This window comes from Apis cerana, linkage group LG12 (assembly GCF_029169275.1).
Source record: "Apis cerana isolate GH-2021 linkage group LG12, AcerK_1.0, whole genome shotgun sequence".
NCBI classification, from domain to species: domain Eukaryota; kingdom Metazoa; phylum Arthropoda; class Insecta; order Hymenoptera; family Apidae; genus Apis; species Apis cerana.
The window spans coordinates 2,359,322-2,376,604 of NC_083863.1; the positions used below are offsets into that span (position 1 = coordinate 2,359,322).

At 17.9% G+C, this 17,283-nt stretch overlaps 2 protein-coding genes across 2 annotated transcripts in view; one reads left to right on the plus strand and one right to left on the minus strand.

Annotated features, from left to right (window-relative positions):
- On the plus strand, positions 1-1,980 carry LOC107995577 (max-like protein X). Its single transcript, XM_017053181.3, has 5 exons — positions 1-376; positions 604-753; positions 866-1,245; positions 1,335-1,448; positions 1,524-1,980. The coding sequence occupies exons 1-5, from the start codon at positions 337-339 to the stop codon at positions 1,578-1,580; spliced, it is 741 nt and encodes a 246-aa protein (XP_016908670.1). The 5' UTR covers positions 1-336; the 3' UTR covers positions 1,581-1,980.
- Positions 1,732-17,283, minus strand: part of LOC107995578 (uncharacterized) — a 26,515-nt gene continuing 10,963 nt past the window's right edge. The window contains exon 2 of the mRNA XM_017053182.2: positions 1,732-2,409. Within this exon, the coding sequence (XP_016908671.1) occupies positions 2,114-2,409 (296 nt within the window). The 3' untranslated portion in view covers positions 1,732-2,113. The remainder of the gene's footprint in view (positions 2,410-17,283) is intronic.

Consider the following 17,283-nt stretch of genomic DNA (forward strand, 5'->3'; position numbering starts at 1 on the left):
TTTATTTCGATAGGTGGCGACCCTGTTTCTCCATCATCGACCATTCTCTCAACAGTTGCATTTCCGTCGAAGATGGCAGTGGCTACAGATATATATTAATGTTACGAAATAATTTTGGAATATTTACTATGGCATTACAATCGTGTTTTTTATAGATTTACAAAGTATTTCGAAGTGTGTGTTTATTAACGTGATAATTGATAAAATCTTTATGGATATCCGTGATCAGTTACGATATACTTTTGGTACATCTAACTTGTTGCAACTGTGTTGTAACCTTCCCACGTGCACGTTTTAATTATATTTTGTTTTTTCTTTTTCGACAAATAAGTTGATATGATGGCAGATACATTACATAAAGATGGATATGAGATATGTGAGTGAAGAATTGAATTTTATATTTTTAATTTTAGAAATTTATGTTTTTATGATCTTATCTTTTTTTCTTATATTATAATTTACGTACTTAATGTTTTATAATTTGAAATGAAAATAAGTCATTTTGATTATTTATATTGTATTATTATATACTGTATTATTTATTATTATACCATAAAATATTAGAGTATTGCAAATTATATTTTATGTATTTTATAAAAATAGCAAATTTAGCAATGCGTAGTGGAGGTGGTAATATAGGAGGAGATAATGATATGAAACTTGAACCATCTAGTCCAACAGAAAAATATACATTTTCTCGCTGTAGTAGTACTGGTTCAGTAAATACACCATCTTCATCTGCTCATAATACTGGTAAGAAATTTTAACAAATATAATTTTGTAATTATATTAAGCTTGAAATAATAATAATATGTAACACAATAATAATAATATTTACAAATTAAATTTATAAAATTGATTATAGAAGATGAAGATAGTGATAATAAAAATTCAACTATAAGTTATAAAGAACGTAGGAGAGAGGCTCATACTCAAGCAGAACAAAAACGAAGAGATGCTATCAAAAAGGGATATGATTCTCTACAAGATTTGGTTCCTACTTGTCAACATACTGACTCTTCAGGTTATAAACTTTCTAAGGCTACTGTACTTCAAAAATCTATTGATTATATTCAATTTTTATTGCAACAAAAGAAAAAACAAGAAGAAGAACGTAATGCGTTAAGAAAAGAAGTTGTTGCTTTACGCATTATGCAAGCTAATTATGAGCAGATTGTGAAAGCTCATCAAACTCAACCAGGACATGCAGAAATGCGTGTATCTGATGAAACCAAATTTCAAGTGGTAAGATAAAATGTGTTGTATAATTATTTTAAAAAATTAATATTTTAAAATAATAAACTTTAAAAATATTTAATAAAATATTATTATAGTTTCAGACAATTATGGATCGTTTGTTTCAAACATTCAATAATATTTCAGTAGCAAATTTTGCAGAATTATCAGGATGTGTATTTAGTTGGTTGGAAGAACATTGTAAACCTCAAGTAACTAAATTATTTTTTAAAGTATATCTTCAAAATCAAATATAGAATTAAATAAATATATTTTAAATATTGCAGACTTTACGTGAAGTAGTATTGTCAGTACTGCAGCAACTTAATAGCCAAATCAGCTAGTCGAATATATTACTAGACCATTGTGATTGCACAATAATACATTTATAAAATCTATTCGCGGGTACTTAGACCAATTATTAAGTAGTTACCAAAAAGGATGGGAGTATGTGTGTTATATGCAATATGGGTGACATAATGATTGTACGAGAAATATAAATAGAAATTTATTTTATATACTAATGTTATAGATACAGCTATGTAATATGGCGTGTCGTTTTTTGGTGACCAAACAATGTTAAATATTTTTAACAGAGATTTTTTATTATATGAAATTTATTGCATATATATAATATACAATGTATATATATATATATACATATATGAATGTATTTGAATATGTACATAATACATTAATTCGTAACATAGTAATTTGAAATAAAAATCAAATTATGTCTGTTTATACTTTATATTTACAATCATTAATAATGAAAGACTTTCTTTAAAGTTTCTTAGCTCACGTTTAATTAGTTCCTAATGTTATCATGTTCAAAATTTTTTATCTTTGATATTAATTTCATTTTGTTTTTTATTTATTAAACTTTCTCGGATTCAGTAGGCATACTTTCTCCTTGTGTAATATCGTTTAAAAGTATTGCATCCAATCTGGGTCTGTTAGGATCATCAGGCTCATGACGAGGACTTTGAGGTCGTCTTCTTTTTGATCTATCCTCTGGTCTACAACACAGATCACGGAAGATACAGGCATAGCAGGCCAATAATGCGCTCATCATTATTATACCGCCAATTGCAAGGAACACCACTAAAAATATCGATATTTCGTCTCCCATGTTATATTTTTGATGGTTTTGTTCATTAATGTTCAGATCATCTGTAACAAAAATTTATTCAAATCAAATTTTTACTTTTTACGAAAAAAGAAACTTAATTTTAAATTTTTATATATATATATAATTATTTGAAAAAACATATATATTTAAAATTTAAACATATAAATTTAAAATTTATTTATACTTATTTAATTTTTAATTTATATATATAAATAAATTAAGAATTTAATAATTCAAATTATTATTAAGAATTTATTATTAATTTTCAATGAAAATAAAAACATCTTAAATTTTAAACACATATTTTTTGGAGAAAATATACACTTGAATAGAATAATTACTTTTTATTTTCTAATAATTTTTATCATTGTTTAATTTAGAATTTAATTTTTTAAAAAAAAATTAAAATTTCAATAGATTATATTATTTTGTATACAATATAATAATTATAGTGATGTATTTCTTAATTATTTATTTTATATCTTCTTTAATTAATTTAAGATTTATTTAAAAAACAGAGTTTAAAAATTTAAGTTTTTTAAATTTCTCTTTTAAATTTTAAGTTATAAGAGAAAAATAAATTCTATTCTCATCCTATTCTTTTTTTTCAGAAAGAAAGAATAAAGTAACGAATAATTATAAATACGAAATTAATATAGAAGTGGTTTTATTTTTATTTTAAAAAATTCTACTATTCTTAAGACATTTTTAGAAATTTACACGAAACAAAAGGATTCACTCTTTTTTAATTCAATTTATTCCTTGGTAGTCACGTATATGCGAAAAATCGAATTGTCTAAAATATTGCATATTAAGTACAATTTAGAGCAATCTCTTCTTGATCTGAGTATCTTATGAAACAATATCAATAAAATCGAAAAAATGATTGGTATATACTATATATTCTTAAAAAGCTTCCGTTATATTTTCTAATTCTCATTTTTTCTAAAGCAACAATTTTATAATATAATAAATATATTGTAAAACTTTATAAAATTTTATATTATAATATATAAAACTTTTATTACTATTAATTTTAAATATTATTGTTAAAAATTTGCTATTTTTATAAAAGAATAAGAGATGATATAACAATAAATTTATAATAGAAATCTTTAATATCGTAATGTTGCTAATTTTAAAGTTTTTTAATCAACTTTTCTCCATAGAAATTTTCGTAGTTATTGGATTGAAACAAAATTATTTTTTTTATTTAAAAATTGGTTTCTGATTTTTAAAATAACAAATAATTTTAAATGAATTATATATCATTCTTTATGATAAATTAACTTTTATGAGAGTGATATTTTATATTTACAAAATTCTATTTTTGTTTAAATATAGAAATTCATGTAAATTGAATAATTATAACTTGTATATAATATTTCTATATATTCAGGATATATTGGATATATTAATTTAATTTTTTGGATATATTGATTTAATAAATTGATTTAATTTTTCTCTAATAAAGTCAACAATATTATAATTAATATTATAATATCATAATATTAACGATAATAAAATATTTTATTACTAATCCAATATATTAATATCTTATAACAATTAAATGATTAATTTTTACAATTTGTGAAATTATTTTCAAGAAATTAAAATATATTTAATCTTTATTTCAACACACAATTTCTCAGAGAATAATACTTTTGCTTTTATATTGAACTTTTTTATTTTTATTTTTTTTTGTTGTATTATTCATAAATAATTTATATCATTCATTTAAAAAAATATAGATCACGTTTATTTTATTTATTATATTTATATAATTTATTATATATAAGTTTACATTTGCTCTTTATATTTAATTTAATGAAAAAGTATACGAAATTTATAATAGTTTGAAATAAAATACTAACAATTAAAATATTTTTATAAACAAAAAACTATTTGAAAATTCCATTTGAGAAATTCCATTGCATTTATCAAATTTAAAAATACTATTTCATTTTATACTTAAATCAAATACTATTTATAATTCGAAAATAAAAAATAATGAATCGCAAATAGAAGATAGAAATTTTAATATAGATATTAAAAATGTTTAACTCGTGTATAAATTATATTCAATAATGTGACTTCTATTATAATGCGACTATTATAAAATATTAAAAAAACTGTTTATTTCAAATATTACTAAAATATTTGAAATATCTATTTTTTTAGACTTCAATAAGATATTTAGTCAGTCTTTATGAATTGTTTTTATTATTATATTTGTGGTAGTATTAAAATATATAATATATATATATTTTAAATACTATGTTCTTATATAAATGTTATTTTAAAGAAAATCGATTTAAAATTCTGTATCACACATATTTAAAGAAATAAAAATATTTCTATTTATTTATTTCAAATTTTTTTATTAGATTTGATTTTTTGATTGAATTTTAAATCAAAAATTTCTTAGATATCTTTAATATTAAGAATGAAATATTTTACTTTCATTTTTATAGTTTAAATATTAGGTTAATTATAATCTTTTGCATATCTGTTACTTCGAAGGTTCATCGTGAAAGTTAATTTTATATCGTTTTAAAGTTTTTATCGACTTTCTATCGACTTTTCTAGAAAATTTCTTAATTTAATACTGAGGAAAACTTTACCGTTGAAACTTTGTATAAACTTTAGTACGAACAGCTAATACATCACTCAAAATAACTAAAATATAATGTCTTAGTATTCATTACAAAATTGATTGTTTAGTAGAATTTATTTAGGAGAAAATTACGCGTTTTATTTATAATGTAATATTTTAAATTTATGTATTTTTAAATAAAAATTTAATCACTTATTGTTATGTTATCAATCGTGTCTTTGCATTTTAAAACTAGAAAATTTGAAATAATTTAAAAGTAAATATTAAAAGCTGAAGTATTTTCATAAGCGAATAGTATTTAGAAATAGAATCATATCATTTCTGATGAATATCATTCAGATTCTCTAAATCACATAATATAAAAATATTAATTCATTTCATGATTAAATCAAATATTTGAAACCATTTTTTAAAAAAATAAAAATATTTATCTATTTCATTTTTCAATTTTCTCTAGTTGCAATCTAATGCCAATTTTCATATAGGATTTAATTTCGTATAGGATTTAATTCAAAGAAGTAATATTAATTAAGATTTTTTGCAAATAAATTTTACTTAAAATAGTATTAAATAAAAAAAATAGTATTTTTAATATATATTTTTATAACTATTTATACAAATATAAATAAATGTCTAAAATAAATATATTTTAATATAAAAAATAGTATTCTAAATTTTTTAATATTAATATAATTTTTTAATTTCTAAATATTATAAATTGTTAATAATATTGTGTAATCTTATTTTTCTTTTTATTGTATAGAAATTTTATTTTATATTATAGAAAATACTTCTTAAAAAATTTTTTTATTTTTTAGAAATTTCAACTGATAATATTATTTCAAAATATGAAATACATAATGCATTTCTTTCCTTATAAAATTATAATATTTATATATTCCATTTTTATGAAAAAATTTTATTAAATTTAAATATTAAGATTCTAAATATAACAATAATATTATCTAAAATACAGAATTTATTTATATATTAATTCGAAAAGTTTTGATCATGTAACAAATTTGCAATAGAATATATAATAATAGAGATTCACTATTATTACCTTATCTAAAAATTCTATTTTACTTTCTACATTCTACATATTCCGTTCTGAATTATCTTTATTATTAAGCATAATATAAACAAATATTCTTTCTTTACCATAACAATGAAAATGACAATTTAATTTGAAATTAATATTAAACAATATTCATACGATACACATATAATGTGATAATATTAAAATATAAATAGTATTAATTACTGAAATAAAATAAAAAATAATAAATTAGAAGGCGATATTATAAAATTAGCAAATATATAATATAATATTAGGAAATTCATTATCTTTAGCATGAAAGAAACAAAAGAGAAAATTGAAAGTTATTTACGAAATGCATATCAGAAAATAGAATAAAATTAAAGCTATAAAATATAAATATTATTGTGCCATTAAAAAGATTTTAATTGTAAATTGAATAAATAGAGAAATCTTAATTTGAAGTATACTGAAATCTAATAATATACAAACTAATAGGGAGATATGATTGTTTAAAATTTTCACATAGAAGAATTATAATAAATATTCTTTTAATTATTTATGAATTTCATTTCTTATTTATTATTAAATCATAAATTTTTTAATGTATTGAATATTAATTATAATCTGTTTGTTTCTCAAATATATTAATACTTTTTCTAATAAAAATTCTTAAATATGAATATCTTCATAATTTATTTTGTTTTGTTATTGCAATTTTTTTATTCAATATGACAATTTAAATTATTAATATTAAGTATTAATATAGTGAAATAGTAAAACAGTAAAATAGTATAATGTTTGAATAATAGAATATGAAATAAAATAATGAAAAGTCTATATTAGAACGTTTGAACATATAATAAAAGTTCTATTAGTATCTAAATAAACTAAATTATTTTTTTCAAAATATAAAATAATTTTTTTTAAACTTTATTTCATTATTAAAAACCTTTTCTCTAAACTTATCTCACTATTAATTCTGATAATGAAGATGTACTTCGAGTGTTTTAAAAAATTAAGATTCTAAGAAAATATAGATTTAAATTGATATAAATTATAATTGGAAGACTCGATGAAAAAATCAGTATTTAAGAAAAAGTATTTAATTTCCTCATCATATTAGAAAGTATATTTAATGAAATGATTATTTTGAAATTTGTGCTATTATGAATATGATTATGCTGAAAATTAATTGATCGCAATTATTCATCTAATAATTCATATACAAGAGAGTATATTGTTTGTGTTCAGTTAAATGAATCGATGTATATTAAATGGATTTAACACATTTTTGTTGATAATATAATCTTCAATGAAAATTGTTTTGATCTCTTAACAATATGTCAAACTATTATAAATTATCTCATTTTTTAATTAACAATCAATATATATTATTACGATGTTAACAATATGGAACATCATGATCAACGCGAACCGCAGTACAAGAAATGATAATATTGGTTGTCATTGATATCAAAGATATCGATTAAATGATAGTCGTTTTACAATTTTAATATTAAATATCAATTTTAATATTAGATATGTTTAATTATAAAATTAGAAAACAAAATTAGGAAAAATTTGAAATAGTTTAAGACAAAAAAAAATATTATAAATTCTAAGAATCGAAATAATATTTTTATAAGCAATACTATTTAAATATTATTTTGAATCAAATGTTATTTACCATTTATTGAATTTATTGAAAATGGAAGATATAAATTTCATATTATATTGTTCAGATAATATAGAAACAAAAAATTTTAGGTTTATATTTCTATATATATATAGATTAATTTTATTGTTCTCTTCAGATTTATATGATTCGAAATAAAATTTTTTGTTTACATAAATGCATATAATAAATTTATATAATATTATTTATTTATATGAATAATTTTAATTATATATATTTTATAATTTCATAAAAATCATACTTTTGTTCACACTGTGATTTTAATACAAATATATAATAGTATATAATAAATTTATAATGAATTTAAAATATTTTTTATTATTTCAAAGAAAATTTTATTCCTAAAATTTATCATTTGAAAAATATTTATTTTTATTTATCTATTTCAAAAATCTGTTTACTCTGTTTTTTTGTTCTGACAGAAAGAAAATTTTATTTAATTTTCTTTGCATTAATTTTATTAATTAATTTTCTTTATGATTATAAACATGTATCAAAAGCTTGCAATCCATAACGTGATGAATAAAATTAAAACAAATATAATTTATATAATAATTATTGTTGTATTTATTAAATTATTAACATTAAGTTTTTAATATTGTATATAATTACAAAAATGATGAAAATCAATAAAAAATTAATTATTATTAAGTTTTTCTAGAATCATCAAAAAATAAAGCAAACAAATAGATATCTAACATTCATATATTTTTTTTAATGAAATTAAATGAAATTACTAATACTATTATTAGTTTTAAATAATATTCAATAAATATAACTAAGATACTATTATAAATTAATAATATTTCTTAAAAATTAAGATTTATTTTTTAAAATAAATAATATCAAATAAATCTTACAAAATTACATTACAAAAATACATTAATTAAAATCCTAAGATGTTTTTATTTATGATTATTATTTTTCGATAAGAATCTTATGGATACGAGATATTACTTCGTTAAAATAATAAGGTCATTATGAATATCATATATATAATCTCTGTTTTGCATCTTCATCTTTGGCCTTTGAAAATAATTTATTGAGTTAAATATATTATGTCAGATATTTTGCTACTTTAATTAGTTTGTTCACTATGATATCGATTTACATTCCAATTTTAAAGTTTATTGCAACAGAAATTTCCATCTAGATGATTTAAATGAATAGTTTTTGAAACTATTCAAACATTATCTTATATAGAAATTTATTTAACTTGAAAATCCAGACTTTAATACAAGTATGTACATAAATAAAATATAATGGATAGTGCAATTTTTTTCTTTTTTGATGTAAAATTTCTTTGAAAAAATAAAAATCGTTTTTAATATTTCAACATTCAATGTGTTTTGAATATAATTTGATTTAGAAATATTTTTTATAGGATAATAGAAAACCAAACATACAGTGGAACATTCATTATCTGAATTAACATGAAAACAAAATAATTCAAATAAGAGAATTTTGAATAATTTTCAATAATGCAACATAGATAAATTATTTTATATTTCGAAAAAAATAATACATTTGTTTACATAAACTTTTTCGTACAAATCATTGTCACTAGTCTCGACATTTTTTTTGGCATTTTTCTATTGGAAAACTTCTATTGGAAAATAATTTTAAAGAATGCGTTGTTTGTAAAAAAACCTTATAAATAATTTTAAGAATCATTCATATTTCAGAATCATTGTCGTGAATTGACTTTATTTTTGAAAGAAAAGCTTATAAATATAAAAAAGAAATATGAGAGATTTAATTATTACGTCTTTACATTATTTATATATTTATATATTTATATATTATATATTTACTATAAATAAATGGATAAGATTACTAGAAAAAATATAATATTATATAATTGAAGATAAATAAAATAAAATAACATTACGAAAAATAATATTATATAATTGAATATAAATAAAATAAAATAATATTTACATTACAAAAAATAAATTAATATTTTGCAGAATATAATATGTTAGAAATAGAATAGACTTTTTTTTTATTTGAATTAAATTTTAAAAATAAAATTAAAAATTTTTTAAAATATATTATGTGATAAATGATAAATTTTACTAAGCTAAAATTATTGAATATTTATAGAATAGCAATTAACTTAATACTAATAATAACTAATACTTAATATACTAATAATATTAATAACTTATATATATATAATAACTATAATAATAATATACTAATAACTTAATACTAATAATTAACTAATAATATTTGCTTTTGTAACATTTAATATCTATTAAAGATAATTCTAAATACAATATATTATTTTAGAAATTGATTATACAATTATAATAACCTAAATTAATTTCACTGTAAAATTTTTTATATTTCAAAGTAAAAATAAGTGAAAATACAAATTGTATAAAATTTAATTGAAATAGATTTTTTAAAAAAATTTAAATATTTGATATATATATATATATGATACTAAAGATCTTATAAATAATTTTTTTAAAATTAATTTTTGAATTCAGAATTCACAAGGATTATGAAATTATAATTTTTTCTTTTTTTTAAAACTTTAAAAATATTTTTTAAATTCATTGTATCATATATTATACTCCTAGTATTTTTTCTTTAATATTGTAAATTTATTGATATTTCGAAAGAAATATATAAAATGATACTCAGAAAATGAATATATGAATTAAAAATTCTTAGAAGCTAATTTTTGGAATGGATTTTTTTTCAATTCATTCCAAATTTGATTTTCTTCATTCAAAATTATTTTTATTCATTGAAAATAAAAATTAAATTAAAATAAACAAAATGATAGTTTTTAAATGATTTATAATTTGAAAAAATTTGTTGATCAAATTTAAATTTTAATAACTTAAATATTAATATAAAAAATAATTTTCGTTTGTTCTTAAAAATTATAAATAAATCAGAATTTTGGCTCTATGTTTCAATCCATTCTATTATGTATATAGATAATATATAAAATATATTTATATATAGATAATTCTGAATATCTAAATTAATAAAATTATAATATAATAAATAATATAATAAATAATATAAAATAATAATATAATATGATATAATAAATAATATTTATATATTTAAAAACCATTTAATTAAAGAATTATTTTAACATCAAATATACATCTTGTTGTGCATTAATTAACTTTATTTCTTCTTAACTAACGTTATATTATATCATCAGAATCAATTAATATTAAACTTCCTCTTAATTTAACGAGCAATTCTAAACATAATCAATAATATTATACTGCATTCCAGATAGAAAATAATAATGAAACATTCGCATGAAAGATGAAATCCAATAAAAAGGAAGAAATTTCATGATAAAAATTAAAATTCTTCGTGTTTAATATTTCAATTCTCATCGATCATGTTAAATTAATTTTATATCCTTATTGATATTAAATATCATTTCGTGCAATTAATTAAAGAAGATTACAGTGGCAGTTTGCGTTCAGATAGCAGATAGGAAATTTAGTCTGTACAATTACTGCCATATCCCATTAGAGTATCGCTGCAGTTCACAAAGGATTTACTCAGAATCATTCGCCGATGAAATTGCTAGCTAGATACTTGGAAGATCTGAAATTGTTGTCTAATGCCAATACTTTGTATTTATTATACAAATTTTCGATGAAAAAACGAATTGAGAAGAAGAAAATGAAAGAAAAAAAATGATAAAGAAAATAGAAAAGAAATAACTAGAGATTTAATGATGGAATGGGATATCTGTTGAATTTTAATCGAATTTTTGTCTCAATATTTGATTTGTATTAACTTTATTATTCTATGTTTAAATTAATTTAATATCATTGGAATTTATATATAATTATCTTATATAAAGTACGTGTAATAGAAACATAATTATAAGATTATATATATAGTCAAAAACAAAATAGAACACTTTTTCTTGAAACTATTGTAACGTATTTAAATTTTACATATGTATCTATGTATTCTTTGTTTAATAATACAAAAAGCTACCTTAAGCTAGCTAATTTTAACCGCAATTAATATTTTTTTTTATAAATTCGAATCGTTTTTATGGAAAATGAATTGAATAAAATACTGAAAAAAATTGTAATGTAAACGTACGAAAAAGTTGATGAATAAATTTTTTTGTTTAAGAATTCTTACGTAAGAAGAATTCTTACGTATTTTTATATATTAAATCTAAATTTAATTATAAAAATTTTCTTACTTTAAATTAAATTAGATTAAGTTAGATTAAAATAGAAATAAATAGATATAAAATAGATATTTATTTAAATATAATTAAATTAGATTTTATTTAAATATAATTAAAGATAATAATTTTGAATGAAAGAATGAAAATAATCATATTTTATTATTTTATTCTTGCTTATATTTTTATATATTTATTTATTTATATATATATATCTATATATTTATTTATTTATGTATTATTATTATATATATATATAAACTTTTATTAAAATAAAAATTTTTGGATTAATTGAATTTTTTTTTATAAAATAAGAAAATATATGAAATTTTTATTTTTTATTGTGTATCAATTGCGCATATTTTTTTCATTTAATATACAGAGATGAGAAAAATATATTTTTGATATTGATAAATAGAAATAAATATTTTTATTTCCTCGATATAAGATTTTGCAAACTTTTCTTTAATAGTATTTACACATAAAAATATTATCCCTAAATATACTATGTATACTTGCATACCAATTTATATAAATTTTATTGAAATTTGAAATAAGTATTTTAATAAAACATAAGAAATTTAAATAATAATATTTCGAATATGGAGTAAATTTAATTTTTTATAGTTCAACATAATATATTAACTTTTTCATATTAATGAACGAAATATCTTGTCATCAATTATATACTTTGAACGAGATATCTCATTTCATTTTTCAATGTCTATGTCATTATCTAATCATCATCAATCATTTTTGGCGATGATAGTGCATAATGATCTTTCTTGAGTATTGCAAGTATTCTCGAGAATTTTAATATTATATTATGATAATTTATATGTTTAAAAATTATATTATTAGTGACAGTAAATATAATAGTAACATAGATATGAGTTTAGCAATAATCATTCTATTAATTGAAAAATGAATTGAAAAAAGCAAGACATTTCTAATCTTTTTCACATTCATGAAATTTTTTTTTATACAAATAATTTTATGAATTGTTAAACAAAATATACCTTTTTATTAGAAGGTGAAATATATCGGTTATAGCATCGTATAAACGATTTTGCATTAGGAGATATTTTGTGCACATCATTATATGAAGGATATTGCGTTACAAGATATCTCGTCCAAAACATATTATAATAAACATTGCAAGATATTTTATTATCGCGAAGGAATTCAAATCACATTATTGTATATTAGGATAAATATTAAAAAATTATTCTAAACATATGCAAATTAAATATAAGATTTTTTAATATTATTTTCCTGTTATTCCATTTTCGATAATGTTTGATAAATAAAATATATGATATATTGAATCATACTTTGAATTAACGATTTATGAGTCGGTTAAAGTGTGAATATTATAATTCACTCGTGTACTGAAATTAAAAATTAATTTTAAAAGATTTTTATTTTCGCTGTCTGATGACTAATTTTTTTTTCGTCATAAGATTTTTACTAAAACTTGAAGTTAGGAAATGTTGTTCAGAATGGTACGTGAATTGATAGAAAAATTGTAAAAAAATTTGATTCAAAATTCGATTGAGAGAAATAGTGAAAGAAGACTTAAAATTGATAAAAATAATAAAATAATAAAAGATTACTTTTCTGTCTCTTAATTATCGTTAAATAATCGATTTGGAATGACACATGCGACGAAAAGGATTTGCAAAATAAAATAAAATGAGAAATCATGTTGGATTTCGAAAAAGCATGTTAATATAACAGTGAATAAGAAATATGATATGTCAGTTATTAGTTATTCCTGTAGGAATTACTGTCCATCATAAAAAAAATTTAATATTTAAAAAAATGAAAAGATTTTAATTATTAAACTTGATAGTTTTACGATTCTTTTATTGTTGCGATGCAACATAGTTTGTTCATAATTTAAACATTAATTTAAACATTAAACAAATAAAATGAAATGAAATAATTTACAAATAATATTTTTTTCAAACGTTATATAATATTTAAATTTAAATTTAAATATTTAAATTTTTAGTATTTTGTTTCTAAACTAAACTATTTCAAATTATTTTTATTAAAGTATCGAATAACGATTCACAAATGTTCTTGTTTTGTCGCTATCTGGAAATGCGACCTTATTTAAGATCCTAGTATTTATTAAGTCTTGAAATATCATTGTAGCTGTCATAAACATTTGAAATTCATCATTCTACGACTGTCATTTCTCGTAATAATATTAAATGTATAATTTTTATTCTAAATTTAATCTTTAATTACAGATGTTGGTATTACAGAATGAAATGTTAAATTTTCTTTCAAAAAAAAAAAAATTTATTACAAATTTTTAAATTTTTATTCATAATCTGATAATGAATTTCTTTAGTAATTTCCAAAAATCTTTAAAATATTTGGATATTTATTTATTTATATTTAAATACATATTTATTTATTTAATTTAAGATACTTAATTTTTTATTGATAAAGTTTTATAAGAATTTTAGTTATAAAATAAATTTTATATCAATTTTATTAACTAAATAAATTATAAATGTTTTAAATAACTGTTATATCTGTTTCAATTTTAAAATAAATTATTTTAATTAACTATTAATTTTTATTAAATTAGTAATATCACATTCTTTCTTATTAAAATAAAACAATAAATTATCCAATTCAATAAATTTATATTCACGTGAATAAAATATTTCATTATATCTCATGAACATTATTATTTGTTTCTATTATTTTTACAATAAAAATATACATAAGATACAATGAATCTAATATATTCTATTTATGAATATGATTATTTTTTTTATTGAGAAAATATTTTATCGATTTTCTTCATTTTCTTCATCGTTTCTTTAATTTTTCATAAAATTTTATATTCATTCAATTTTCAAAGAAATCAGTACATGAAAAAAAAAATTCGAAAGGTTAATATTGGTGGAAAGTATTGTAAAAAAAGAAAATGAGAACTCGATGTGTAATATTTCACATATAATATTCCGTGGTAGAAAAAACTAGAGAATAATACAGGAAAGATGGTAACATGTAATGATAACGCAAAAAATGTATGTATCAATGTATCATGTAATGTATCAATGTAGACATTTTTTATCTCTTTATGAATCTTTTCATTTTCTCTCTATGTTCTGTATTTCCAATCTTATCTGTATGTATGAAATATTTTTACAGCTTAAATGAATATAATTTAAAAATCAAAAAATTACTCTTAGTTTTGATTTTATGACTAATGATAATTCAAATAAATATTATATGAAATATGAAAAATAATATTTAAAATAAGATCTTTTTATTACGCGTATCTTCTTTATTTCTATAAAATTTTTATGATTTTATTTTTTCACATTAATGATCAAAGCGATCCAAATCTTATTAATATATTTCAATAATATTTTAATATTTATAAGATTTTATACGCTTTACATACGGAGTGTAATCAGAGTGTAATCAGAATTTCATTCCCATTCTTTATTTTATTTTTTTTAAATCTTTTTATTTATTCATAAAATGAAGAGATATGTTTTAATATAATTTAAAGAATCAATTTTTTTTGAAGAATTATCAAATCAATTTGATTATTCTATTTAACATATAATAGTAAAATTATAATTTTTAAATTTATAAATTAAATAATAAGATGTGAAAAAATCTTAATGAAATTTAAAAAAAAACTGAATATGTGAATATATGTAAATAAAAATTAAAAATAAATCAATAATTTTTTAAATTTTTATCTCTTTATATAAATTAAAATCTTAAAAATAAAATACGCAAATAATGAAAAAATTTTTTTAATAATATATTATTTATTATTTGGAATAATAAAATATAAATATATTTTATTTTATAAGACAAAATGTTATTTAAAATAATTAGATATTAGTTTATTTAAATAAATAAGTAATTTTTTCTAAATTATTTTGTTATATTTTAATTTTGAAATGAAATAACTTTTTATCTTAAATTCAATAATCAATAATTCATTAATCAATAATAATCTCAAATAAATTCATTAATTAAAATAATCTTAATCATTTCTTATTAAAAATCACAATATTTTTAAAAATATATGTGTCAGAAATATACATTTCTTAAAATGTTTTATACATACAAGCTCACAATCGTATATTTGTCAATATTTTATATATATATATATATATATATATACAATTTTATTTACAATTGCTACAATGGTAGATTTATCACAATATAGATGTTTTTCTCATAAATTTGAAACAAGAATTAATAATTAATAATTTTGTAAACAAATATAATTACAATGAAAAAAAATTTTTGAATTCTAAGTTTTGCAACTTTTATTTTTTATTTTTATTTTTATCAGTTAATTTATTCAAAATAATTTCAGATCAAAATTTATTCAAACAAAATCCCATACATCAAATTGTTACTTAATATAAATAAATTAAATCAAATAAAAAATTATTTGAAAATAATTTATTTGCATCTCGCAGGAAATAATATTACTTTTTTCATATTATTTATAAAAAAAAAATAAATTTTCAAATTGTTTTAATTTGATATTTGAATCTTACTTTAAATAAATTGTGTTGAAGTATAATTCTAATTGTCAATCTTTTTGATTGAACATGATTGAAATGATTGAATTTTTTATTTGAAATAATAAAAATTTATTTAAAATAAAAAAACAAATAATTATTTCAAATAAAAAATATATTTATATAAAATAAAAATATTTGCAAATAAATTATTATAATTCAAATAATTATTTCAAATGATAATAAAGAAAGTAAAAAATAACAAATGCTTTCATATAATAATATGAAAATATATTTTTTATTTCAGATCAGGAAGTGCTAAGATGAAGAAAAAGATTTTTAAATCTCAATCTAAAATAAAGAAAAATAATCTTGAATAATAAAAGTTTTACGTGAAAAAAATACTTCACTGTAGAGAAACATTTTTATATTTTTCTATTGAAATTAAATAACAAATATTTAAGTAATATTATTTATGTATTATTATATTAATTATATTAATACAATTTATTAGCATAATAATTAATTAACAATAATATATAATAATATATATTATTGTTAATAATAACAATATTGTTATAACAATAATAATATAATAATAATAACAATAATATATAACAATTAATAATAATGATTAATTATTATAACCGTATAAATATATTTACATAATAATATAATAATAAAATAAAACAACAAATAAAAAGTAAAATATGATTTAAATTGAATAATTATTTAAAAAATTTGTTTTAATGAAATTCAATTTTGACTCTGGATTATGAAAGATTTACTCAAAGCAGATTTATTGCAAATATTATTTTAAAATAATTATTTCAAAT

Coding starts and splice junctions, on each gene's coding strand:
- LOC107995577 (XM_017053181.3), top strand. CDS start 337: ATGATGGCAGATACATTACATAAAGATGGATATGAGATAT. Junction 1,246..1,334: donor ATGAAACCAAATTTCAAGTG/GTAAGATAAAAT, acceptor ATATTATTATAG/TTTCAGACAATTATGGATCG. Junction 1,449..1,523: donor AAGAACATTGTAAACCTCAA/GTAACTAAATTA, acceptor TAAATATTGCAG/ACTTTACGTGAAGTAGTATT.